At 41.6% G+C, this 27,908-nt stretch overlaps 1 protein-coding gene and 1 long non-coding RNA gene across 5 annotated transcripts in view; one reads left to right on the forward strand and one right to left on the reverse strand.

Moving 5' to 3' along the window:
• The window catches only part of LOC121084392, a 56,301-nt gene extending 45,357 nt beyond the window's left edge, over positions 1 to 10,944 (reverse strand). For 3 of the 4 annotated variants that reach the window (XR_005826707.1, XR_005826708.1, XR_005826706.1), the window contains exon 1: positions 689 to 10,944. This is a non-coding gene — a long non-coding RNA (uncharacterized LOC121084392). The remainder of the gene's footprint in view (positions 1 to 688) is intronic. The other variant, XR_005826709.1, reaches the window with a different exon arrangement.
• A 1,716-nt stretch (positions 10,945 to 12,660) lies between these two features.
• MAL2 (mal, T cell differentiation protein 2) lies at positions 12,661 to 24,864 on the forward strand. The gene is made up of 4 exons (XM_040587431.1): positions 12,661 to 12,913; positions 15,188 to 15,358; positions 20,413 to 20,571; positions 22,959 to 24,864. Exons 1-4 carry the CDS (start codon positions 12,779 to 12,781, stop codon positions 23,028 to 23,030), a joined length of 537 nt encoding a protein of 178 aa, XP_040443365.1. The 5' UTR covers positions 12,661 to 12,778; the 3' UTR covers positions 23,031 to 24,864.
• Positions 24,865 to 27,908: the final 3,044 nt, after the last annotated feature.

A 27,908-nucleotide genomic window follows, 5' to 3' on the forward strand; every position in this document is an offset into this window, starting at 1 on the left:
GACTCTCCAGAACCTCCTCAGTAAAGCCAGTCAGCCCCAGCATGTACTGGTGCAAGGATTCGGCATTCCTGGATGAGAGAAACTTTGCATTCGACCTTGTTGAATTTCATAAGGTTCCTGTTGGCCCATTCCTCCAGCTTGCCTAGGTCCCTCTGTGTGGCAGCCCTGCCCACAGCATATCCGCTCCTCCCTCCAATTTGGTGTCATCTGTAAACTGGAGGAAAGTGGACTTCATCAATTCCTCGATGTAATTGGTAAAAATGTTACAAAGGACAGCCCCAGGATCTGGACCCCTGTAGCACTCTACTTGTTCTTTACACAGAGGAAAACTCATTAACCATTCTCTGAGCCCAACTGTCAACCAATTTTCACCCATCCTAACTTGGATGCAAGAATGTTGTTGGAGACAGTGGCAAAAGCCTTGCTAAATTTGAGGTAAATGACATCTACTGCTCTTCCCTCATCCACAAATCCAGTCATTCTTTCATAAACACAATCAGGCTGTCAGACGTGATTTACCCTTAGTAGATCCATGCTGATTGTTCCCAATCACCTTCTTCTTCATATGCCCAGAAGCATGCTCCAAGAGGACTCACTCCTCTAAGCTCCATGAGCACTAACACAATGCTGATCAGTTTTAGTTCCTTAGATTGCCTCTGGCCTTTTTGAAAAAGGGTGTAACATTTACCTGTTTCCAGCCTTTAGGAACATTCCATGATCTCCATAACCTTTCCAATTTGATCGAGTGGGCCTGCAGAGACATCAAACCAGTTTTCTTGGCACCTTGGATGTGGTCTGTTTAGTCCCATGGAATTTTCTGGTCAAACTCTCTCAAGTAATCTGTGACTAAACATTCACATGCTGCTGGTAGTTCTCTTTGAACCCTTCCCCAAAGCACACAGGAATAGGATAGCTTGTTGGTAAAGATGGCAAAGAAACCTTAGAATACCTCAGCTTTATCTGTGTCTGCTGTTACTACGTCACCTCCTCCGTTCAGCAATGATTCCATGTTTTCCTTGCTCAGCCTTTTTATACTAACACAGCAGTGGAAGCTCTTCTTGTTGCACTTCCCGTGCAAGGCTCAAGTGCATTTAGGCTTTGGATCTCCTGCAGCTACCCCTACAAACTCAGGCAATGTTTTGAAATTATTTCACTGTAGTCCATCCCTGCTTCCATCTCCTTTATGCTGCCTTTTTGCATTGGAGCTCCACCAAGCTCCCTGTTTAGCCACGCCACTCTGCCGATACACCTGGCTGTAGATGTACAGTGAACACAAGACAGCTGCCTAAGACCTTGCTACATCATAGCAGGAACACTTCAGCATGCTTCCTGCCTCCCGGACAGCCAGGATTTTAAGATCTTCTATATTCTGAAGATTGCCACAGTGCAAGCATTACCATCTTGCTCTCCCCAGGTCTAGAATGTGCATAAGGCACAGACACCTGTGGTAAATCTAATGTTTTAAAATCTAATTCTAATAAAAACAATCACATAATCAATATATCCCATTAAGAATATATTTTCCTCAAGCATTTCAAACAATTTCACATGGGCATTAAGCAGATACACTTCTTTCACTGCCTTTGGTCTGTTCAATCACTTTGAAAAAATGCATAGTTCAGCACCTAGAGCAATGGAGTGCCACATTCTTGACCACAGCTATAAGAATACACAGGCATGTCTATTTAGTTTCACATAAATCTGAAATGGCACATTGCAGCTGTAGTTCAACTGGCTGAAATGGCTATTAAGAGATGCAATTTGACACTGTTTGATGATAAAAATAGTAAATGTGCCATAGAGAGAGGGATTAATTTATGGTTATTTGGAAAGCACTGCTCTAGATTGTCTTGCTCTAATCCGTTTGAACGGGTACAAAACACATGAATTGCCATTTCCTTTTCCCCCCTCTCTTATTTATTGAAGTTGCATGTAACCTATTCAACACGTGTAAGAAAGAATGAGCAAGATCAAAGCAGTAGCTTAATCTGGGTTGCTTTTATGCTTGGGTAGTAAGGGAGAACAGCAAATTGTAAAGGCATTCTCTGCCTACCTGCCGGGTGCAGCGCGCCTGACTGCAGCCCCAGGGCCCCACCCGCGCCTGCCCTGGAAAGGTTTCTGCATGCAATGTTTCAACACCGGGAGGAAAAGTTTCACTCGATTTTCATGAGGTGGGTGGGACCAGGAACTTGCATGGCCCTGCTCTGCAGACAGCAGTAGCCGCCTACCGAAGCATAGTCACTAAGTACACAAAACTCTCACTGGCCGGAAAGCGTGTGTGATCAAGTGCATTTCTGAGTTCTGAATCCCCAAGACCCTTAACATCCTCACTGCTATACCTATGCTTAAATCCCGTGGAAGTCCTGTGCCTAATCAAGTGAAGATCTACAGATGCTGGGGCAGCAGAGGGGCTGTAGGTATCCTCATTGGTGTGATGCAGTACAGCATGGGAGTGTCTGCAGAGCCATGACCTCCTCGTATGATGCAATTTAACTATAGTCTTCCCTTTTGCTGCATTTGTCTTTGCGTATGTGTTTTACAAAACAGAAATAACTTTTCAAAAGTAACCAGATGCCAATTATTACTTCGGTCTCCTTATTGCAGACATAGTTCAAGCCTTAAGAGTACAACAAATAGAAGTAATGTCCTTTTGGAAACAGATTTCAGCCATGAATCCCCGGTTCTTTTTCCCCCCTTACTACATGTTTCAAGCCTTTGCTATCTTATTAACCTCTCAGCAGTGAATTGTCTAGCAAGAGATGCTAATTTTCCCAACTTCATACAATAGGAGTCTTTATATCAGTTGCCTCACAACATTCCCTGAGCACGTGGGGCACTCTACCATGTGGAGGGTGGAAGGCACAACAATGAAGAGCAGTCAGTTAGTAAGAGATTAAGTAAAACTGTGCACAAAAATGTGAATACAGAGTTGGCGGATGCTTAGCATGTGAACTGAGGAATTTATTTCCCACTGTGAGCCAGTTTCTAGGTCTTGAAAATACTTTAAAGCTTGTCAGAGGAAATCGGAAAGGTTGTCAGTAGATGAAAAAAGAAATCTCAATTCCATAACTCTGGAATCCCAGAGCTTCGTGCAGTTCACATATGTAAGACAGAGAACTTTCTCAGGACCCAAGGAAGTAGAAATACATTTTTGACAAAACCAAGGACAATTAGAAGTCTTTCCTTATGAAAGGCACAATTTTTACATCCCTAGTTTCTCATGTGTGAACGTTTTCCAACATAGGCACATACAGGGGACCCACTAAAGTTTAAGCAAGGAATGCTATGACTGCACTGCACTGTTTTCTCCTTGGTCAGGACAGTGTGTGACAAATGGTAGTGACTGTGCATGCCATGCCATGCCATGCCACTAAAAGACACTCATAAAAGAGAAAATAAGATGATAATGATAACAGTAGTAGTAGTAATAATAATAATAATCGAAGAATAACTTTACATCAAAACTATCCAAGTAGCCATGAAACTGGGAAGCAGAGGAGGGAAGGTTATGGAATAAAGACAGGTATCCTTGCTTATCCTATTCAGTTGTTCTAACTACATACTTAGCTTCTGAGGATTCAGGCTTTGGTTCCTCCCAACACACAAGGATCTGATTCATAACTTAGAGCTGTCAAACTGCATATGCTATCATCAGTCCCTATATTCATCTCCTTTTGGTCGCTGCAGACAGGTAATTTTCTCTGTGCATGGAGAAGGGTATTAGCTAGTTCCTATTCCAGTGGAGGTGAGGCTTACTAGAAAAGCGGGAAATGAGGACCAACTGCTTGTATTCTTAGCAAAAAAATGGGAAAGAGAGATTTGGAAAAGGTTGAAGAGAGCCCCTCGGAAGCACAGCCCTGCATTGATCCATCTGGAAGACCATGGGGAAAGGAGCTGGAGAATGTTTTGTAGAAACAAATTTGAAAATAAAGATTTCCTACAGAAAAGCCAGACCGGGACATGCAAAGATGTGCCTGGAAGGAAAAAGGTTGTTTAGGTTTGAGGTAAAGTGTACCATTCAGTGTTGGGCACCCAAAACATGGGTAGACATGAATTCCACTGATCACCTGAAGAACTGTTTCTGTGGGGCTGGAAGGATTCTGGGCAGAAGACAATAAGTTCAGCATGGGGGAAGCTGAGGAGAGCTTTCTGCCTGCCATAGATCCAAGAAGGAAGGAAGGTCTTATATTTGCTTTGTGTTTACCTTACCACAGACCACGTGAGACTGTGACTCAGGTTCAGAGATACCACTCGCACTACTGACCAGCACAAGAGGCTGAGAAGCTCAGAAGTCTCTGGAAGGCTAGGGCAGGCTGATACAGCTTCAAGCCTGGATGGGTATGCCCTAGGAACTTACTCTGCTAGCCTTTGACAGAAAGAAGAATACAGACTTGGAAGGCAAAGAAAAAGAGGTGTAACAACATTTCTCATTCCCTATATCAAACATGCTTGGAACCAAGTACGTATGTGTATGGCATACACAATTTCTTCAAGTTACATTGAGCCAGTCCCTTCAATCAACCAGTCTAGGCTTTCATTTGACTCATTTTAAGCACCCTTTATATTTACTTCCAAATCACTGCAGAAAACACTGGATTAGTTTGGTACAGGGCTTTCTCAACCTAACTTTAGTTATCTGCAAAGCAGATGTCCACATCAGGCCCAGCCACCATAAACTTCCTTTGCAGTCAAGAAGCAGATACAAATTATTCATATGATCTATTTTCAGATACCTACTAGAGTACAAAAGAAATCATTCCTCAGATGTGGCTATTTCTTTCCTGCTTGCAGTGGAGGGTCTAGCCAGGTAGCTCAGAGGTACACATAGGCATTTAGTCAGCTGAATCCCATCCTGGGTTCTTTCACCATGCACCAGAAACCCGAAGGACTTCACATGAAGTTAATTATTTCTTTCCAAGTATAGCTAGATGTAGAAGTGTATGAACACAACATTAGCCCTGTACGGCAAATTACATCTTCAAAGTACTCATAAACACTAACTACACAGCAATTAGACTATCCTATTAGTAAAATAACGCACAGGATACTGACCTATTTATTCTTTTGCTATTATGTAAAATTAATGAGCTGCATTTTTTGACCACTGATTCATCCTTCTTCCAAATAGCTGTGGATTAAAATTTAAGCTACTTAAATACCTCCACAAATTACTGGTAGGGAGAAAATGGGAAGACAAGTATTTGAAATGCACTGCTACAGATTGTAAACACTCAGAAGGATATGTGAACATAAGGCCCCACTCTGAATCAGATTCAAGAATATAAGAATGATTTTGTTTAAGGGAGGCTGCTATTTTAGGTTTGTTTGGTTTTATTTTTTAATTACTGCCTTGTAAATAAACTAAAAATTTTTCCTGGTAGCTAATTCATTATCCCTTTTCCTCCCTTCATCCAGCATCTCTGAGAACAGTGTGCACATCCAGTGGGAGGAGTTATTTACTGTAGAGGGTGACTCACTATGTAAGAGGAGCATGTACAAGAAGTGGAAAGATTTCAGGAAACAAAGCCCAAAGTCAGACACTAATGAACACAAACTGTTAGCATCTGTGAATTAATTAAAATATTCATTAACATTATCTGTGTGAGTAAATTCTGCAGTTGTCACTTGAAAGTAATGAAATGAAAGTGACATATTTGGTCTTTAACTTATTTTTCATAGTCTATAAACGACATCCTAGCAGAGCGCGTCTCAGTGTGAGGACAGCACAAAGCACTTCAGCATTCTTAATGATTCATAACTTAAAGGATGCTAGTAGAATCAGATTGTTTTCTACCACGAAATTGCATACATACTGTGTGTAATACTTATTTCTTCATGAAGGACGCCAGGCTAACAGGAATGCAGCTTAACTGGTTTAGGATTTATGAAAGAAAGAAAAAAAACCCTCACACCTATTTGCTTTCCTATGAATCAAAACCTACTTGATGCTTAAACTTACCAAAAATTTGTGAAAAAAACTGAGGCTGGGTGCAGTAGGAATTGAGTAGTTGATGATAGGCCTGAAGAAATACATTCATAGTAATCCCCTGATTATAAACACTTGTCAGTTCATCGCATTTGCAGCTGAGATTCCTCCAGCCTCTTCCCCAGAATGAGAATCCCTGATGCAGGTGGGAGTAACCACGCAGGTGGGAGTAACCACAAACCTTCCCAAACTCAGGGTCTTTTCAAATAAGATTCTGTTCTCATCTGTTACACTAACTTCTGATGTTGCTTCAACACCTGGTAACAGAAGTAACAGAAACAGTTACTATTTGGAATTTGCCACCTGCATCAGGGATGGTTTTCAGAGGATGTAAACACATCAGCAGGCAGCATTCTCAGTCTGACACTGAAAACTGTGCATTAGAAATAGGTTTTGTGCTCTGTAAAGGGCATCCAGCTCCTGCAAGTGCCTGACTCCCTATGGGAGTGCCCTATGGGAGTTTTACCATTGCAGAGGACAGGCAAGCTCATATCTAAAGTTCAAGGTTACAGAGCATGCATTTGTGCTCACTCTAAGTAACAAAAAATGAGACAAATGCTGATATATCATGACATATTCATCTTTATTGAGACCCTTGGAGTTCTCCTTGATGTAAACCGCTGTAAACTTAATGCAAGAAAACGCACTCCAGATACTAATTTCCCTAAAATCACCTATACATAAGAACATTTGAACACCTCTTTATGAACAATCTGAATTTCATAATTAAATCAATTTTCTTTCAGTAGGAATAGATAACTGTGATGATCTGATTTTTCCCTTTACTTAATATGGACACAGCAGCATACAGTGTCCAGAGGTGCAGAAGCATGGCTCAGACCACATGAAGGCTTCTAGAGGCTGCATCAGCATTTCATCTAAGAAAAATCATGATAATGGCTTTCCATCTATCATCTTGAAAGGGAAGCAACGTCCATGTACTGTACATTCCATAAAGAAGATCAAACATGGCAGTGTATCTGACTCATAAGTTTTGTGTTTATTTTTAAACTGATCTGTTAGTACTGAAAATTAATTAATTTCAGCACAAGCCTAATCAATCAAAGAGAAAAAAGGAACGACTTTGCCTTGGTCTGACCTACCCTGTACCCTCACTTTCACTAGCTTTAATGCAAAGGAGGCAGAGGGAAACCATGGCTGGGGGGATAGGATCATTTCATTTGGCAGTGGCAGCTCAGTTACACTGGCTTATGTGCAGCTTGAACTACCACAAGAAAGTTCATGAACGTCAGAGGCATATGATTCTCGGAGGCTGAGGTCAAAGACAGTTTTGAGATGAAGCACAGTCAGTAAAAGGATTACAGGTTTGCCAATGATTCAGTTGTTGAAAAGCTCCCGCTCAGACCTATAGATCCAGTAGTTAATGTAAGTAGCAACAGAAGCCAGTAGAATAAGACCCTGCTATTTTAAACAAACTGAAACTAACTACAAATATAGAGGTTACTTACGAATCCCTCAATGATGCCCATACTTAGTATCAAATAACTCTTTACCATGCTACTAATAGTCATCAGGTAAAGGCCTAATGATGTGTATATATTCTAACACTAAGATAAATCCTTTTTATTTACAGAGGAATAAATTCATAGTGCTTTGAAATCTATAGGCTCACTCCTTTTGCAGCAGTGTTTTTATGCTATTTCAAAACCTTACAGAGCTTTTTTATACAAGCTTATTTTAACATGTCTCTCTGCTGCTCCTTTCTGAATTCATTCATCATAAAATGAAGCCACCATTGTCTTTTGCTTAATTATCCTTTGCCTTCTATTGGATTTTTAGCCAGGAATTTGCTCAATAAAACAAACAGTCCCCCAAAAGCAAACAAACTGCAACCGAGGAAAAAAAAGTGACTCCCAGTCAGCACTGATAGTTCATCAAAGCAATAGTTATACACTCCTGACCAACAAGAGGTAAGTTCAGAGGCCAGTGCATTATAATTAAAGATTAGTACATCAAGCCTTCACCGATGACAAAGTGAGAAGAGCCCCACGCTGCCAGCAGTATTACTGGCATGGCACTGTGTTGCATCCTGCTTGGCAGCACTTAGGCAGCATATCCTCCTCTCCCACTGCTGAATTCAGGTTCCACTGTAACCAGCTAACCTGTTCCTCTTCTACACCATGGAGCAGGAGGGAGACAGGGAAGAAAAAACATAAGGTACTGCTGCAGTGCTGTTTGTCTACTTGTTTCCCTGGGCAATTCTTAAACGAGCTTTAAACAGCCAGTGCCATTCACTCATCCCTCACCTACAAGAATGTTACGCTCCAGTTTGCACCTCCGACACGTTCCCATTCCCTGTTGAGGACGACCCATGCAACTCATTTTTTCTGCTGGCTCATCTATACCAAGAGCAGCACATTGACTTCTTGAAATATTTTCCCACTTGGTAACTTTGCTCTGCTCTGTCATGCCCCTTTCTACCCACCTAGCCTCCTGCACCATGTGAGTTCAGGATCCTACTCTCTACAATGAGATGTTGCATTTTTACCTTTGCTGTACCCTCACACATATCAAAGGAACTTCTTAGTGTAAATGAAAGGAGAATTGGTCCTTTGACTCCATGATGTACTATACTGCTAGAGAACTGCAGCGCAACAAATTTGTGTCAGCATCCTTAGGAACATGGAAACGATATTACCGGACAGGTCAGAGATCTCATTCTGTTCTCAGTAACAGCAGCCTACTCCACCAAGCAGGGTCTCTGGCTCAATGCCTGTCTCTTGGCTGTGTGGTGCCTGTGTGAAAGGACCCTCAAATTCCCTCACCCAGGCAAGTAAGGATTCCCGGCTTTAAAAGGCTTCCTGAGACCGAGCCTCTCACAGCTCTGGGCACAGAAGACACTTCTGCGGGAAGAGGCCATATCCAGAGTACCACCACAGCCTTAAAGCCAGACAGAAATCGCTGCTTAGAGCAGCTCAGAGACTGCTTTAAGCTGCTCTGGGAACTGGTTTGGTAACTAGCCATCCCTGGGACTAGTGGACCAAAATGGTGGCACGTTTACCTTCATCTCTTTCCAGCAGGCATCTTAAGCTCAGTTTAACTCGATCAAATAAGTGATTTCAACAGGGTTTTTTTCCCCTTAGTTTGATGGTGCAAAAAGGGGCAGCATGCAATCAAAAGCCTGGCCTTGCCTGTTAAAATAAAAACTGTCATGCTGCCTCCCAAGAAACCTCTCAGCAATGTGGTGGTATTTGCACACTAATTCATAATATGCACTGGTCCAACTATGACATTAAAGTTCTGTTACCACTGAGTAAATACACTATACAAATGACGCTCAAGGGTTTCCTTATCATTCATCTTATGTAAACCAGTTTTATGCCTACTTAATTTCACTGGCTAAAGGGGAATGACTCCTGAGTTTGCACCAGTATGTGATCAGAATCCTGTGCAATTTCCAGAAGCATGTTAAATCAGTTCATCCATAAAGAGAACAGTCTGCATTTTATACAACCAACTTTGGGGTTTCTATTTTTGATATATAACTAACTAAGGGATAAAAGAGTCTGTTTTCTTTCTTAAGAAAGAGCAGCTTTGCAAATACATTAAAAAAAAAAAAAAAAAAAAAAAGCCACAGAGGGCTTTTGGGGGCAAGTTCCTCCAGATCAAGAAAGTAACTGGAAGAAAGCAGCAGATCCCGATACAATCGGAAAAACCTTGCTCGGCTCTGCTCTGGCTTAGGAAGATCTGTTTGTGCAGATCTGCCTGTGGGTAAACAGAGCCACATGGGTAGAAAATAGGGTTACTTTCATTTATTTTTTTAAACTTTCCAGCCCTTTGGCCATTTTGGCAGACCGCCCTTGTGCACACTACAACACAAGACATGAGATCGGCAGAGTTACACGTGCTTCCAGAGGTGCTTCTGATAATGCACTTAGATAAGGTGTTAAGGCCATGAATACTTTTATTGGCATTACTTACATCTATTACTCTAGCATCCTTAAAAATCTTCAGCTCTTCCAGAAGTGACACGCCACAGATCACAAAAGGTAGTCTGAGTCTTGCAATATAGGACTAGCTGTATAAGTAATTTTAATTTCCAGCATGATGTATGTCTATGTTTTTTCAAAGTATCAATTTATTTCTTCTAATCCCTAATCTTATATGTTATGGTTAACAGCTGACTACAGATTTTCATAATCTAATGCATTTTTCTAATGGTTGGTCAATTGGGGGAGGGGGAGAATTACAACATTCAAAATTTCTATATATATTAAAGATATGCACATATTACTTCACTACACTTGGAACTTACATTATTTGTAGTTCTGTGACAATGCCAACTTTACATTAGGCTGCCATAAACATAAGAACACGAAGGGGAAAGAGTTTGGACTTTATATAACTTATTTAAGAGAATTTTTTAGTCCTTTTGGTTGTATAGACAGACAGTCTAGTATGTACAGTGAATATACTTCTGTTTACTTGTTGACTGGTGGATTTGAAGCAGCAACATTAGTTTACCCTGTAACATGCCAAGATGCAATTAGTTACACAAAAATGCTATTAAAAAGCAATCCAAAACAAACATGTCCTTTTGCCATGGAAACTGAAAAATGCAGTCCTGATACTAATCTCTTAAAGAATCCAGATTTTTAAAGATTCAAACAGTATATATATCAGTATACAAAGAATCCCACATGGCATTGTAGTACATCCTGCCCGAGGACAGTAAAACCAGCTTAAACAGCTACTTTCATTTAAATGACTAGGATTTAGGGAAAAGTACTGCCATAAATTTGTTGTGTATATGTATATCTAACAGTGAAATTTATACTTCATTGTGAAAACCTACTAAATTTCAAGAAAATTGGTGTTAAAAGGAATGTGCAGGTTAAAATGAATGGTATTTACAAGCAAGAAAAAAATGACTGCACAAGGTATGCAATTACCAGTAAAATCCAGTGCTGCTGGAGATTAATTGTAGGGCTGGATAATAAAACTGGAAATGTTTATGACAAGTGTTATTTGTACTTCCTCTGTATAAGATAAGGATAATGATATTTCTTGTTCAGACTCATAAACTGATCAACCCAGTTTTCTACCCGCTCAGATTTCTCCCTCTTCAGGGCAGTCTCAACAGATTTAGGGCCAGACAGTGAAATTAGTTGGACATATGGTCTCCAGAATGCAACCCCAAGAGCAAACCACCAACACCTAATCACTTAGTCAGAACCCCATTCCCTTCCAAAACACACCCAAATCAGGATCTGTAGGCACGCATCTCCAGACCCGGCAGCCCTTCCCTGAAGATAAATGGACAGGACACAAGGTTCTTTTAAAATAGGTCTAGAGGAGGAATATTATCTCATCTGATAACTGATGGGGTAAAGCTCTCAGAAAAGGGGGGAGGCTTGGCTCAGTGCCTTCCTAAGCCTAACGAGAATTCAATCCCACATCTCCCACATCTTAAAGACTGCAAGAGGCATCCAGCTACAAGGGGTGTAGGGATGAGGAGAGAGCACAAGAAAGAATGCAAACCGTTGCTTCTTCTTCCTTTAGATGCCATGATTTTGAAGCTAAGCAGCTGCTACTGCATTTTAGAAGCATCCCAAACCTGTTTATGTACTAGGCACGCTGGAAGCATGGATGAGTTGTGTTTAAAGGAGCCAACTGCTCCCCACCTAGACCTTGGATCGGGGTGGGGAAGACAGGCATCTCAGGCTGAGGCATTTCTCGTCACCACAAAAGCACAACTGAGAAACGTCAAACACCTAAAAATAAAGGAATACAATGGTAACGCCCAAGCCAGTTCTGCCTCCAGAGCAGCTGCATACACTTGCGTGAAACCTTCTTAAAATGTAATCTTTAAAAATTGCAGCTGTGTATGTTGAGGATAAACACCCAGCAACACTGCATGGGATAACACTGGGTGAAACTGTGCCTAGTCATCCCAGCGACAGGATGCCTCATCCTGAGCTGCAAAGGGAGAAACTAACCGAACTGCTGGATGATACCACAATCCTTCATCTGGGGAAGATAAATTTTACTCAGAAGCACAAGAAAATGCATGATAAGCGGTCTGACGAACATACAGCTTTCTGGACCCTCACCTACCCAAAACTTTTACATCAAACAAGCATTTTCCATTACTTTTAAGTAGGTGCGTAGGGTTGAGTTAGACCGAACAAAAAGAAGATCACAAATGAACGTTTTTGGTATTTTGAATAGACAAACTAGTTACGTTTCTCAAAAAAAAAAAAAAAAAAAAAAAAAGAAGAAGAAAAAAAAAGTGCGACCTCATAATTTTGAAGCCACAAATATCTGTAACCAGAAAGTAAATAACAACCTTTTGCAAACCGGCGTTAGGAAATAACGCCCAGAGCGCGGCTGGATCTGACTCAGGGCCGGGGAACGCGGGGCACCGCCGCGCTGCCGGGGCAGCCGCCGCCCGCACACAGCGCGGCCCCTCCGGCCGCCGGGAGGCCCGGGCCAGGCCTCAGCGTCCCGCAGCCCGCCCCGCCACCGGGCACCGACACCGACCGAGAGAAACCACCCCCGCCCGCCCAGCGCCGCCGCGGCCTCCGTCCTGGGCGGCCCGGGGCCCGGTGAAGCGGCGCAGTCCCGGCCCCGGCACCTCGGCGATGGCCGCCCAAGCCCGGGCGAGGCGGCGGGGCGGGCCCGGCGGCGGGGCGGGCAGGAGGGAGGCGGCCGGGGCGGCGCGCACCTGCTCCCTCCTTCACCCTCCTCCTCCTCCTCGCCCACCTGGCCGCGGCTCGGCCGTCCCCGCCGCGCTCGGCAGCAGCAGCCGCCGCCGCGGCCACAAGCAACATGTTGCCCAGCGGAGCGTCGTCCATGCCGCCGCCTCCCAACCCCGCCGCCTACTTCCCGCCTCCCCGGGTCACTTTGCCCTCCGGCCTGGACATCCTGCGCACCTACTCGGGAGCCGTCATCTTCCTGGAGATCGTGAGTGCCGGGGGTGGGGGGCGGCCACCGGCCTGCCCGCGCTTTCGCCTCCCCTCAGCGCCCCGCTGCCCCGCGCCCCGCTCCTTCCCGTCCCGCCGCGGCGGCGGTGCCCGGGCCGGGGGACGGCGAGGTGCCTCCGCCCGGGCACGGCCGAGAAACCGCCCCGCGTCGCCCGCGCTCCTCACCTGCCATTTTGAGAGCGAGAAAGGTGCGGGCGGCCGAGGCTGCGGCAGAGGCGAGGGAGCCCCCCGAGCGGCCCCGGCGCCGGTGTCGGTGCGGGCAGGGCAGCGGGACCGGTCCCCGCTCCCCCCGGCCTGCCCTGGCACTGCCCCCGGCGACACCGGGAGGTCCGCAGGGACGGGTCTCACGGGGGGTGTTTAAGCTGTCGAGCATTTGAGCCACACGGAATCCCAGACCCCCAAACCCACACCGTGGAGAGTTACGCAGGTTTTTACCCGTATGCCTGTTACGGGTGCTATGCAAACTCCTACAAGTACGTTTAATGCCGTGTGCGTGTAAGACCTTTGAGCTACGGCTGGGTGTGAGGCGCTGCAGGGCCGTGGTGCAAATGAATAGGAGGAAAAAAACCCAGCACCTTGACAGAACTCATCTGATTTCATTAATTCAGTTTATTATTTTTTTTCCCTGGGGTCAGAGCAGGATACTGCTTGGGTCCCCAGGCTCCGAGATGGATCCCAACCTGCAAGCTGTAAAACTGCACCTGAGCAAAACACTCAGAACACAAGCCCGGGCACTGAATCAGGCCCTGAGTCAGTAGGGACAAAAGGTTAATTAGGTTGGCCAACCTGTTACGCATCTGACAGCCGAGCTGAAATGGACAGGCGTAGTATAAGGGAAATGGCACGACAGTGGGTGCTGAGATTAGAGCAGTCTCTGTGGTAGATTTCTAAATTTAAAGAAGCCTTCAAAGTTGCGCATTCAGAATACTGGAAACAATTCACGTGTCTCTGCTTTTTGTTTAACAGACACTTTCTGCTATCCCTTCTGCTTCCTCACTGCCCATCACTATCTGGTCTCTGAGCAACAGACTTGCACCTGCAGTCTTGTGAAACTAGAGAAAGTTTGGTTCTTCACAACAGCTAAAAAAGGAACCCTAGAGAACAACTTGAAGGCTAATACATAAACCCTTGGGAGCTTTGAACTGAGACTAGCAATGCATCTTTACATATATGCTGCTGCAATGTAACACAAGAGAGGAACCAACTAATGTTATAGCAGGCATCTTTTGAAAGGTATCTCTCATCCAACCTTGATTCAAACGAAAGTTCTCTGAATCTGGAAATGTTACCTCTAACTTTGTAGTTGTAAATCTGTAGGATTTAAAGAGGAAAGTTGTAACTTGCCTGGAAATTGATTGTAGCTGTCACTACACAGCAGGTTGGATTATCAAGATAAATCTTTCTGTGAGAAATGATCATATTTCAGATGGCAATTACAAATTTCTCCAGTTATCCTTTTTTATAAAAAGGCAGGATTTGAAGGGAGAACTAGCACCCTTCCTTAGGTCAAGAGCTGATTAAAGTAGGCAAGCCTTAGAGTATGTAAATTCTCCATCAGCCCATCAAACATCCTCACCACTCATTCACTGCGATCAGTATGCTGAAAAGAAAATTGGCGGTGCTGAATTCTTCCCTGGGTTATGAATTCTGGAAAGCTGTATGTTTTTCTAGACATTACAACATAATTTACAACTCACCTTATTCTGTATTCTAGTTTTCTTTTTTACTTTATTGCTTAATCTCTTCTCTTTCAGCTTTCTATTACAAATGCATTGAAAAAGAGGATGTAGTTTAATCTCTTTTCTGTATCCCATCTGATTAGGACTACAAAACTGAACAGTATGAGATTGAATCCAAATCTGATGTACATCCTTGTCATGCTAACTTCAGTGTGTGTATATAGAGATTTGTATGTGTGTGTCCGAACGATGTTTTCAGATTTCTTATATTTCCCTCAAAATGAAAGCAAGAGTAAAATTTGCACCAGCAGAATGCAAGTCACCTGGGTTTGTAAATCCCGTTTTCAAGACTATTTTAAAAGCTCTTAAGAATTTCAGAGTGGCTTCATCTTACCACCACTTAGCGCCTATCATTTCTGAGAACGGTACTTGGGCTCTCTGAGTACTTTTGAAGTGTTTCCTCTTGGTTTCTTAAAGTAATCTGAGGACATGTTGATGTATGATATTAGTTCTTAGACAGAAAGGACTGAATAAAAGTAATCTTCCAGTTCATCATCTGTATTCTTTTCTTGCAGCTATTTGGAACGATAGTCTGGATTTTGGTAGCTTCTACTGGAGTTCCGCTGCTGCTGCTGCAGGGATGGGTAATGTTTGTAGCAGTGACTGCGTGGTTCCTGTCCATTGTGTTCCTGTGTGTGTTCCTCTTTGGTTATGCAAATAGAATTGCTGTCAACTGGAACCAAACAGTAAGTTTTTTTTTCTTTATTTAAGGATTCCCTTTGTTTTATAAATGGAAGATAATTTCATGAGAAGTACTGATCCTAAGTCTTAATGTCTGGCCTTCTGTTTTAGCAGAAAGTTTTTCAAAACAGAGGAATTCAAAACTGGAAAAAGAGGGAGTAGGACTACAAGGATGACAGAGGAAAATACAGGACCTCTTTTACAATGGGGTCTGAAAGAGCACAGCTTTTTAAACTGTTTGAAGGAGCATACTTGTCCTCTATGAGCCCATAAAATGCATGAGCAGTAGGAAGAGGACTAGTTTAACACGGCATGACAACAAATTGATTTAAATGGCCAGAAGTAATTGTGGACTGGAAAATGGAAAATACTTTCTGACTATTAGACAAGTGGTAGTAACACCCTGAGAATAATGCGGGGTAGAAAGATACTTCTGATATTGTAAAGGAGGTGATAACATTCGTGAACCCATTGTGTGATGTGGTTGTCTGAGATAGCATGGACTGGAATAAGTCACCCAGGCAGTCTCCTCCAGTTCCTAAGAAAGTCTTCTGCTGACCTTTGGGTCAATTCCTTAAAGCTAGGGCAGCATTGGTGAGTGACTGTTAGACCTTAGGTGGTCAAAGACAACATAACCTGCAGTATGATATCGGTTAACATCTTTTTAAGGAGACTTAAGATTTATCTTTCTTAGAGGAAAAACTAGAGAAGAGACTACAGGTATCATTATGCACTGCTCAGCATTTCTTCATTGTGGAGGCAAGACTTGATTTTTGCTGTAATGGATTGTTATGGCTTGTGCCAATAGTTCTCAGACTATACCTTCCTATTAAAACAGGGAAGCTGTTGGCTCCAGTTTTTACCGACCACATAGGTACCTCAGGTTATTGACTGCTATTATGTATCCCTTTGTTGTCATTAACTGGTTTTTACCTTGAGTTTTTAGCACTCAAGTAGTTACTCTCTTATTAATAAGAGATGCCAAAACTGTGATCAGAATGGGAATTCCCCAAAAAATTCCAAAAGGACTGGAACTTCTAAAATACAAAAGTATGGCTGTTTAGAACTTCTGATCGCCTTCACCTTCCTCCTGTGTGGCTTAGTTTTCCTATTGACACTTCTTGATCATAGCTGGAATTGTGTGTTTCAGTATCAACATCTGCAATTATTTCTCTGTTCACGTTACTCACGGACAGTCCCTTAAAACAAAAGGTCTTTAAAGCAAATCATAGAGCTTCATGAGTCTGGGGCTCTTAACTGGTAACTTCAAAGCCCATCAGTGTTAACAGACTGGATTTTATTAAAAAAAACTTTAGTACTTTTGATAGCAAATACACATCCATACAGTGTCAGCTTTTCAGCGCAATACAGGCAGTAATTAGGCTAATAATGAATTACAATTACAGAGACCTTTACAGGAATTTATGCTGTGACATCCTCGCAAGTTATGATGCAACAAAGCCCTTGAGCATGTGCATAACTTAAGTAAATTAATAGTGTCTTGGGTTTCATTGAAACTGTTTGCCAATTTACAATCACGCATCTATGTAAGTGTCACTGGGTGAGGGCATAGCCTTTTATAGATTGAAAATGCTACACAAATGTTCATCTTACAACAAATTCGTGAATGTGTCTTACACATTGGCTACTTGATGCTGGCAGTGATTTGTTGTACTGTTAATTTCGTCTCCTTGTATGTGAGAAATTACTGAAACACTTTATGTCAGGAAGTTGCTACATGACTTGTATAAAAGCTGCATCTGTGGGACTCTGCAACTTAATCTAAATAACTCTCATAACTAAGTCAACATTTTAAATAAATTCAGAGTGAATCATTTGATCTCTAACATGGTAGCTGAAATCCAGCCCCTTCAGCCATCAACAAAGCTAAGATCATTTGACCTATTTTCAGGTACCCAAATGTTCTGTAACTTGTTGGGACTAAACTCTTCAGCTGCACTTCACAAGGATTTTTTACCTTCTGTTGCAAATAAATACTAGAAACATTAGAACTATTTTTATTACTATAAAATAACGTACCTGTTTGTTTTAATATGGCATGTATTTAGGTAAATACACTGGGTTTGCTATTTCCTAAACAAAATTCACAGTAGAACTCGGAAGCTACAGGTCATTAGATTGGGTCAAAAATGGGAAGTCGTGGTTTAGTTATATTGGAGTACTGTAGCTTCATGTAAAGATTCATGAGGAAGTGTGGTTTAAGACTCCAGGAGTTTAAATGTAAGTTTGCAAAATAGCATGGGGTTCTGACAGTCCTGCATTTGGTAATACCTTATGTCATAAGTAGCTCCATTGATCCTAATACTGATACTTCAAAAGTAAGATGCCACACAGATCGGGGGTGGAAATATGGGCCTTATGGAGGTACATCACTCTGTGCATCACTGTATTAAACCAGACGGTATGACAAATACTGTCCTTTACAGCCTGACTCACAACACACTCATTTACAAATTAGATGTAAACTAACATATCATGCAGATCTGGTAGTGTTTTACAGATACTTTGTATGAGATTTCAATGATAATACAAGTGTGGAGGCAAGGGAGAGTCAGGCACCATGCTAGCAATTACTAAAAACCAAAAAAACCTTCCTCATAAGATGTTGGGTTTTTTGGTCGCAGAAACATGAAATCTTACTGATACTACATAGCTTCACTGTAATTACTGCCAGGAGAAAGAAATTAAAGGGTCTGGCAGGAGAATGAAGGAAATGAAAAAGTTTGTCTTCTGAAAATATCTCTCCTGTATGTAGTAAGCACAGTCTTCCTCATGGAGCTATTTTGCTCCTTTGTGAGCTGTGGTGCCAAAAGCATACAGCTGGTAACGCTGGCACAGTTGCATGCTTGGTATTTAGCAGCCCAAGAATAATGGATGTCCTTGATTATGCATGGGTTTGTGCAGACCTTTCAAGTTGCTGGAATCCTGTGTTATGAAATGGGTATGTCAGGCCGTGATATGGGGTCCAGTATTTGTCACACAGCGAACACACACCTGCATGCAGCCTGATGTGGTGTGCGTAGGTGGCAGCATGAAAGCTGTGCGTGTCCATCTGCCAGCTCAAGTGAGCAGGGGTAAGCCACAACAGCTAAGTGTCTGGTGGGGACAAGTGCCTCCCCCAGCTGCAGCAGAGCACTGCAGCTTCTGTGATGCTTCAGCACTCTTGTGCTGGAGTAGGTCCCTACTATTTTTTTCTATGACGTACAGGCATTACAGCAGAGCTGGAGACTGAGGGAATGTTTCTTACACCCAAAACTTGAGAACTGGCAAGCTTAGCCCATAAAAGCTATCCAGCTAGGCTAGGAAGGTACCACCCTCTGCCCCCTTCTCAGTTCTGTGGATGTCGGTGGGGCTTCCTGGTGTTACTCCAAGAGGAAGTAACTGTTTTTAAAAAATGGAAAAAACCCCAAACCAACAACCCAGCCAGAAAGGAAAACCAAAAGCTGGGAATTACTGCAGGTGTTTTGCCAAAACTGGCAAAACTGTTTTGCCAAAACTGGATTCCCAGTAACTGGGAGTCATTAAGAAAAGCTGTACACTCTGTGACCTAATCACAAATGATCAAATGATTCTTAATTAAGAGAAAATTGTTTCCTGATCTGAGTGGAATGGGAAACTGTAGTAACAGCATATATCATAACTTATCAAAACTGAACAGGGTGTGATTTAAGTAGCTGTAGCTGCTATCAGATACAGAAAAACTGATGAGTTGGGAAAGAAAATTCTTTAAACAAAAATAAAACCTCGCATCTCCAAAGATACAGTTCTGTAAACAGGGAATGCAACCCATTCTCACTTCCATATCAGACAGTCAGTAGCTAGTGCATATGAATGCTGTCTGCTGTTAGGATGGACTCATACGTGGTGTACCCTGGGTTCTCACTCTTGGCATTCTGGTATTCCATTATGTTCAAGTGAATTAAAAGCACATAAAGAATTCCTGAGTGCTGGAGGCAGAATATGCAATGTGGATGTCACCAAAAAGCACGCATATACTTCTGTATAATTTTAAAAATTGTGTCTATGGCTTTTGCAGACCTGCATAGGTATAGGCAGAAAGTATATGTTGTATAGACTCAGGAACTGAGTGCAGTGCAAATGTCAGCTTTGCAGACTCAACAACAGAAAGAGATGTTGGAAGAATATTTTAAGTATTTTAAAACTGCACTGGAACATGTCTTGGCTCTTGCTGTGTGGAACACTGGACTCTGAAATACAACCCCCAGTAAGATTTAGGAACCAGAGCTGCTTTTTCATGTGCTCCAGTAATAGAATCCAGAAATAAGAGTTAGATGTTTAAACCTTGTGTTCAGCTAGCATTCACCACAGAGGAGGGAATCGCCTGGAGAAGGCCAGGAGAGAAGCATATTTAGAGTGAATCCTAACTCCTGTCCTCTCAAGTGTCAGGCATTTTATTCCACAGTATCATGAAGTACTTCCAAATTACTGTATTTTGGGCAGAGCCAAGTCAGAGAGAGTTCTCAAGAAATGCCTCAGTTCTTGGATTCTGATTGTATCATGAAGTAAACTTCAGCTGTGTCAAGGCTGAGGTGTTTCTAGGCATGTACAGAAGCAAAATTTAAGCGTGGAGGGGGGACTTCTGGACCTTAGGTTATAGCTGAGAAGGGATTTGGGGGACTGCAAGCTTGTATTATACTGCTTAAATTGTGATGATTGGCCTTCATGTCCCTTCTTTTTTAGCTAAGCCACTTGAAGGGAGAGCAATGTAAATGGCTTTGAAGTGATCTACAGGGTCAGCATATGTGCATATAGATGAGCACATGCCTCTTAATCTGAAAGACTATAGGGTTTGGGGAGAGTTGCCCTTCATCACTGATTATGTTAGTGAGTTGCTTATAATTGCAAGCAACTGTGAAAACATGTGCAGGTTAAGCTTTGCATGGATTTAACACTGCTTATCTCAAATTACCGTTATCGGTGCTCATTTCATGTTTCAGTGCTTGGTTTCATTTGTACTGAGACTGAAAGAATTAGACACGTATTGCAGCCCAGACTGATTCTGTTATTTGCTTTTCAGGATTTTCTTTTCCATGGGACAACTTTTGTCTTTTATTTTGGAGCTTTTCTACTGCAAGCAGCAACTACATCTCTACATTACTTTCCCCGCAAATTCAATTCCACCACACAAGAGAAGCTTCTAGCTCATCATGAATATAACATAAGCATAGCAGCCTCGGTATGTATTTCATACATTTATATCTGCTAAACAGAAGTCTGTTGTAAACTTTTGTAGCCAGCCGTTTAACTTGGGAACTTAATAGCAAGCTGGAATAGAAGGAGAAGTTGTGAGAGAAAGGATTGTCTTTGAGTGCAGCAAAAGTGTCTAACAGTGACGTGCAAAAAATACTGGAATAAGCTAATGTGATAGGTGCTCAGTTGCCTGTCTTCGCTGCTGTGTTTTAAATATATGATCACTACAGCTTATAATTTTTTGATGAGGTATTTTGTAAAAGCAATGTTGGTTATTAGAATAGAAGGAAAAGATAGTAACTGGGCCTTCATCAAAGCATCAGGTGTGAATTTCATGCTTGTGCTCAAACTTTCAGTTACTTTTTTAATACTATTTAGATAGTCCTGAACATGCCACAGGGAAAAAACACTTGGACTAGCTCCTTGTGAAGTTCCAGATATGTCACTTATTACATCAGGCGTAAATATGTGTAAGGGCCCTGTTGTCTATTATGGCAAGGATTAGAGTGCTTTAATTGATAGCCTAAGCTCAGACTGCATTTTTCTCACTCACTGTAGTTGCATCATCACTAAGTCATTGCATCTGGTGATGTGGGTGTGCATAGCTGTGTAAGAAAGTACACCAGCCTCTAGCTTTCTCCCAGGCTGGACTCCTGAAGGGCAAGTAGAGGTGTGCTAGTAAGCTTCACTTAAAGAACTGAAGCTACTGTTCTTATTTTTTTGTACCATCCAGAGGGTCTTGCATAACCCAGGGAACTGTACTTATTTATTAAACTTCTAAAGCCTTCTGAGGGTATCTGTTGTCCTTAAAACTAAATACACTATAAATATTGTGCAGTATAACACATTCGGTTAATCGTAAGATAAAAACAGATGAACATAAGGTGTAAAGTTCACATTCTTTCTGCAAGAGGAGAATAAAAAGGAAAGGTCCTTTCAGTCTCTGAAGGGGTGAGGTGGGCATGGCAGTCTCCAGGCCCAGAGTGCCTCACCGTTACCCTCTTGCCAGTAACACACTTGAGCACATCTGAACCCTGTATGGGCCCGTATGGCACAAGGACAGAGGTGCTGTCTCATACCTGTGCCTGAACTAAGGGAGGGCTTTAAACTAAGCAGGTGTCTAAGATTCTACCCTTAAGTGTAGCTCTTCAGTTCTTGTTCAACGTTTTCAGATCCCAGTGAATATATGGTCATTTTGTCTGACAGCAGGATGCCGAGGACTCCAAGAGACCTTTCCTCCCTCCATACTGTTTTTCCAAGGGAGCATTCAGTTCTTCAAGCCTCTCAAATCCCTGTCAAGATAGGGGAGGTGGAGACTTTTGTAATTTGCCTCAGTATTTTTCATTAAGAGATGCTGGGAAATGGTGAATCAGATAACTGAGTCTTTAGTGCCTTTGCATTGTTTCCGAAAGTATGTAATTATAAAGTCAGGACATACAGAAAAAAAATTGTAATCCTTTGAAACACTTGATTAAAACAGTCCTGTGACCTACATGGAAAAAAATAAAAGGTTTCTAATATTTTGTCTTTTAAAATTACTTTTATATACTGTGATTAAAAATATATATGTTCATTTTATATGGGTGATAGTTCTACAGTGTAGCATCTTTTCAAAGCTTTCATTGTGAAATTAACACTTGTATAGAAAGCCAGGGATAGGTTTTTACGACATGATTGAATTTGTATGTTCTAAGAGACAGAATCCATTGTTAACACTGGACAATATGAGAAACTTTTTTTCAGCAATTCAGTTTCTCATTTCTTCCTTCTGGTTTATGTTATATATTCAAGTTTGCTGTGGCATGACCTTCAATTCAAGTCTATTCAGTTCAGTACTTGAACAATAGCAACTTCCTGTCATTTCTCTGGAAGTTGTTCTAATGGCTGGTTATCTGGTCAAGGAGGCCAGATTTGAAGCTGTTTCTGTGTTTCTGCAAGTAGAAGAGTTCTGCTGTTTGGAGGGATGTGTTGTCTTAGTTGTTTGCTGGTAAAGGCATTAACTTGGAAACAAATCCAAGATTAATGTTTGATCAGTCTAGATAAGAGGAAACTGAAATACCCAGTGTACATACATATGATTACTTTGTACCGTAACTCATGCAGACATTCTGCTTCATACTGTATTTCAAAACGTCTTCTGAAGCAGGCAAGTAAGTGAAAAGCAGTAACATGGTGTTATAACAGAGAGGTTCATGAGAAAACTTAAGGGGATCCAAAACCTATCTTTACCTTAAGCATTTTGGCAAGGGGAGGTAGCTTTTGAATCATTTGTGTTCCTGTATTCATTTAGAATAGGAAAAAAAAAAGTAGAACAATATAATGTGTGATTCACTTTTTCCTTGTTTCTTCTTTTTATTCCTGCTCCTTTTTTAGATTTTTGCCTTTGCAACAGCTGTTTGTTACGGTTGCAGTACAGCCCTGGCATTAAGAAGATGGAGGCTATAGCAGTTGAAGAGAGGTTAATGCCTGAGTGTTCTACTTCAGGTCAAATTAAGTGCTACATGTCTGTTTTACTGTAATCTAATTCAAAAAAGACTTTTTGTTTTTTGCTTAAACTCTATTTTAAAGTGCTGAAATAACCCCTAACCAGAATTCCCTTAACAGATAACAAGTTTCCATCTCTTCCCTTTCTAATTTTTAATTTTATTTTGTACTCATTAGAAGCATACTCATTGTATGGTGTTACGGAGTTCAGGCATAAACAAATGTGTCATTAGCAGATAACAGAATTCTAATGTTAAATCAGAAGAGGAAGAAGATGGAAACTAAACCAGCACGTTAACTGCACAGGCAGCTAAAAAGCTCCCCTCCATTAACTCCTGGGATTGGGCCTTAAGTGTTTTGCAGCTTACAGTGCATTCCACACAGGTAGAACCTTGAGGGTACGGAGAAGACTCCTCCTGGTTTTAATGTGTGCTGCTCCTTGCAATGATCAGAGCCCAGGCTGACCAAATTTGTGATACCAACTTAGTATATATATTATTAACTTTGATGTACAGAGAAAATATTTTAAATATCCATCCAGTGAAATCTTTTGATACTCTTTTATAGCCATATCCAGCTATGGTCATCTGATCCTTAAAGCTTACTGTATTCTTTAGTAGGTGGAAACTGTTTGGGACTGTCAGTCAGTAGTTCATTAGTTTTAGGAATTCAGCTTAATCAGATCTATTTATACTGCAAAACAAAACAGTGCATTTGTGTTATGTGTGTATATACATGGTATATTTTTGTTTAACAGGAATATTTGCACTGTTTTAATTTGTAGAAGTACAGCGTTGGTTTTGTTAACTTCAAGTGCTGCATGTTACTTATTATGTGAGTCAATAGCATTTGAATTGAGTACCAAATGGTGAATAACATCTGACCTCAATTCTTGCGGTATGTTATTTGTTGCATTCTAAACATGCAGTGTTGTAAACGTGTTTTTATTTGGACAGATGCCTATGCAACATATTGCTGAAAGCAGTGGAATGCAAAGCAGTCCACCCACTATGGAGTCTGCTTTTGGCACAAATGAAGTTTAATTGAGCCTCTCCTGAATAACCCTGTTGTATAATGACACGCAATATATATAGAAAATTAATGTAACAAAACTAAATGACAGCATTGCGCTCTGCTCCCTAACACTTGTGCCATTATGCAGATGGTGAAACTTTTTTTATAATGCTAGTAAATAGTTTTTCGCTCTTGTGAATAGTGCCAAATTGATAACCTGGGAGAATAAAGGCTCTCTGTCATTTGTAAAACAACTTGCCAGTGCAGCTGCATATTCTGCAGAGACCAGCAGTGGGTTGGGTAAGGGAAGACAGGACTTTCTTCATTCCCAGGCCTACTCATTCTCCTTGAGCCAACGAGGGTGTCTACTATGAAGGTTACTTTATCAAACTTGTCAGGTACAAGGATCTGTGAGAGCCAGCCACCCTCAGCAGTGCCCTGCAGTCCCTGCTGACCCAGGACAGGTTCTTAGGGATGACACAGCAGTGAGTAGCCGCCCTTCTGACTACTGGAACCACTTGGTCATCCTGAATTACTGCAATGGGATGTTTTCTTATATCTTGTTTCCTGAAATTTTTATCTTCCAAAGATTTTGTACTCTGGCTAATTATTTGTTTTCTAATTCTCTATTTGCATTGAAACTCACTTTGTGAACTTTTTGTCGGGAGCCATATACTTTTAAAAATACTTCATACTGTATGAAATACATTTACACTGGAGTATATGGATGAAAGTATGTAACAAAGACTTATGCTAAGCAGCATTAAAGTTACTTAATATATTTATGGCAGTAGTCTGTTTATTAATTCTGTCTTTGGAAAGTAACTACCTTGCAACTTGGACTGACCTGATGCTAGACATAAAATTAAGGCTAAGATTTCTTGACAAGGCACAAGTACATTGGTGATAGCTTTATAGCCATTTGCCATGTGACACAGCATGAATATTAGTGAGGAGAAAAGTAAGGTTGGCTGGGACAACATTGCAAGTGGGTGCTAATCTTTGGTGTGTTTTTTCCTTCATCCTGCAACCTGCATATGCACTGCACACCACAGGCTATGCATGCTACAGCTACAGTCTCTGCAGCCAGCTGGGATGGTGGGCGAAAGATCTTAATCTTTTGCCTGTTTAAACCTACAGAGTATGAATCTCACACATGGTGTCAATTAAAAAGCTGTCCAAGTTTAGAGGTGTAAAGATCATGATTGATGGGCGCTGTTCAAGTCTCTTAATCTACTTGTAGAAGTCCAGATAGCAGTGTGGTTAGCACAGCATGGAAACTGTTTGTATAGTGAGGAAAGGCTGAACTTTCCCTCTTCAGTATCAAAGACAAACAAAGGGCAGAGAGGAGATAAAGGTAAAGACTACAGTAATGGAGAACAGCTTTCACAGCTAAAAAGGAGTGAAAGAATGGAAATTTTCTGTTAGTATGCAAGGAGTTTGCAGTACTTGGAGGAAGATCTAAGGAAGGACACACCAGAACAAGCAGTTACATTCTTTCAAAAAAAAAAAAACAAAAAACAAGAAAGGAAAGGAAAGGTGGGACTCAGAAATGGTATGTGCAGGCTAGGATGTCCGTATGCAAATACTGATACAGGAATAACACGTAATTCTTGTGATAGGTGTTACAGGTGATAACATGCAAGCTGGTTCTAATAAATATCACTCTTCCCTGTACAAAAATTCCCCCAAGCCTATGACCTTGAAGAACACAAGCTTGGACCTCTTCAAAGAATGGAAGGGGCAAGGGAGGACATAGAGAGATAATCTATCTCAATGAATTTAAGGTAAAAGGAATGAGACCACAGATGCCAAATAGCCTTTTCATCAAACACCTCTGATATGAAGCTGCGGCACAGGAGTATCTAAGGTACCATGCAGGTCCCTGCTTTTAGGATCAGAGAATATTTCATGGGGTTTTTGGGTACCGTTGTGTAGTAGCTGCTGGTAAATAAGCTCTCTCTAAGGAGACTTTCCTTAAAGGATGCAGAGAGAAGCAACAGTCTGTTGCTTATTGCTAAAGAGAAATGAAAGTGCACATTTTAGAAAGCTAGAACTTTCTCAGAAAATATGCACAGCAAGTGCTTCACTGAAGTCCTGACACTGCTTCTGTCTCACTGAATGCCTGGAAATAACCCAAAGTGACACAGGTCTTGAAGTAATTATTGATATATACAGGATCTGTCCATTCAGGTGGTTGTGATTTCTCTGGCTGTGTACATTGGTTATAGCCCCTGATGTGAGTGAAGTTATGCCACTATAAAATGCTGTCATAAAATGCAGTTGTAAAACACAGCTGTAAAAGGTGAGAGAGGCAGAGCCAGTGATTGCACAAATCTGTGCCCTTCATAGAAAGTTAAAGAAAAAAGTACTGGACTGGTGTCGTCTTTCTGTTAGGCTTCCAAAATGAGATGATGACAATGCTGACTCCTGTTGCACTTTCTCTAATCATTGTATTTTTGCATTTGCTTGATAACTTTAAGCAAAGATTGATATTCATCATTTTCCTATCTGAATTTGAAAAAAGAAAGAGAGCTTGAAACTCAGCTAGCTTGTTTGTTCCAGTTTTATACATATATACTGTGAAACTACTCTCCCGATGCATCTCACACTCCATTGCCAGGCTGTCCAGTTTGTACAGAAAGGCTTCCTAGGTCTTGTCTGTGGTAACGGTGAACCACAAGTTCTCAAACTGAGGTGCAAATAGCTCATTGCTCTTTTCAGTCTTACAAAAAGAAAAACTTCAAAGGGAGAGCATGTTGTATTTCTTCTTAGCTGTATTTTGTACCATTGGTCGTGATTCATTGGTCTTTGTTGAGACACAAAACCATCAGAAGCCAAAGCAAATCTGTTGTATTAAAATCAGTAAACAGCAAAGGAAAGTATTTAATTTTTTTTTAGAAGTTGAGTTCAGCATGACTATTCCTCTTTCTCCCACTGGATTAAGTGTCTTTTCATCCCTTACCGTGTTTATCTAAACTCCCTTCTAACCTGAGCATCTCAGAATCTACTGTATTTATCCTCAAGGTGCTCCTGGAAAGAGTAGTGCTGTTCTCATTTCACAGGTGGGCGACTCAGACACAGACACTAAACATTGCTTGCTGAAGGCCTTGCACAGGGGATCTGTGGTGGAGCAAGAAAAGGAAACCTGTTTTTTTCAAGTGAGAGGTCAGTGCTGTGCTCAGCAGCCTGTACTGCTGGCTGCACTGAGCAGGAAGGGGAGCCGTATAGCGTGGATTATATGTGACCTGTTCCACTTCTGTCTCTGTCATGGTGGGATTACTCTGGCAATTAGTAACACGGGGTTAAAAGGTAGAACGATGCTTTGTGAAAGATTATGAGTCAAAGGGAGGTTTAACATGCCAAATTGTCATTCCTAGATCAAACATTGTAGTTTCTGGGTGTTCTGACCTTGAATTTTGATTATCCGATTGTAAATAGGCTACGCAGAGTTCCTGCTTGAGGTGTTGATCTACTTGCTTCATTTTAATAGAGGAAACAGCTCACCAGGATCTGCAGGTTTCAGCTGCTTCCTCCTATACAATGTGTTTCAGCCCCAAATTCTTGGCGTTAGCAAAGTATTACCTGTCATAAGCCTGCCAGGGCACAGTTGTTTTTTTCGGTTCAGAAACTTGAGCTAAGTTTTGGCAACTAACTTGTCAAGCTATCTTTCAAGGGAACACAATGATCAAGTCAGATTATGTCTAGGTGTGGTTTTAACACCTTTCTTGCTGTGGCATTATTGCAAATATCTATAAGGATTCTGGATTTTGGGGAAAAAATATTCATACGCTTATGTCCAGCATATTCAGTATCAGACTTAAC

Source organism: Falco naumanni, chromosome 3 (assembly GCF_017639655.2).
Source record: "Falco naumanni isolate bFalNau1 chromosome 3, bFalNau1.pat, whole genome shotgun sequence".
Lineage (NCBI taxonomy): Eukaryota > Metazoa > Chordata > Aves > Falconiformes > Falconidae > Falco > Falco naumanni.

Excerpts from the sequence above, each read along its gene's own strand:
- MAL2 (XM_040587431.1), top strand. The coding sequence starts at position 12,779 with ATGTTGCCCAGCGGAGCGTCGTCCATGCCGCCGCCTCCCAACCCCGCC. Across the intron at positions 15,359-20,412 it reads CTGTCAACTGGAACCAAACA|GATTTTCTTTTCCATGGGAC; the intron begins GTAAGTTTTTTT and ends TTTGCTTTTCAG. Across the intron at positions 20,572-22,958 it reads ACATAAGCATAGCAGCCTCG|ATTTTTGCCTTTGCAACAGC; the intron begins GTATGTATTTCA and ends CTCCTTTTTTAG.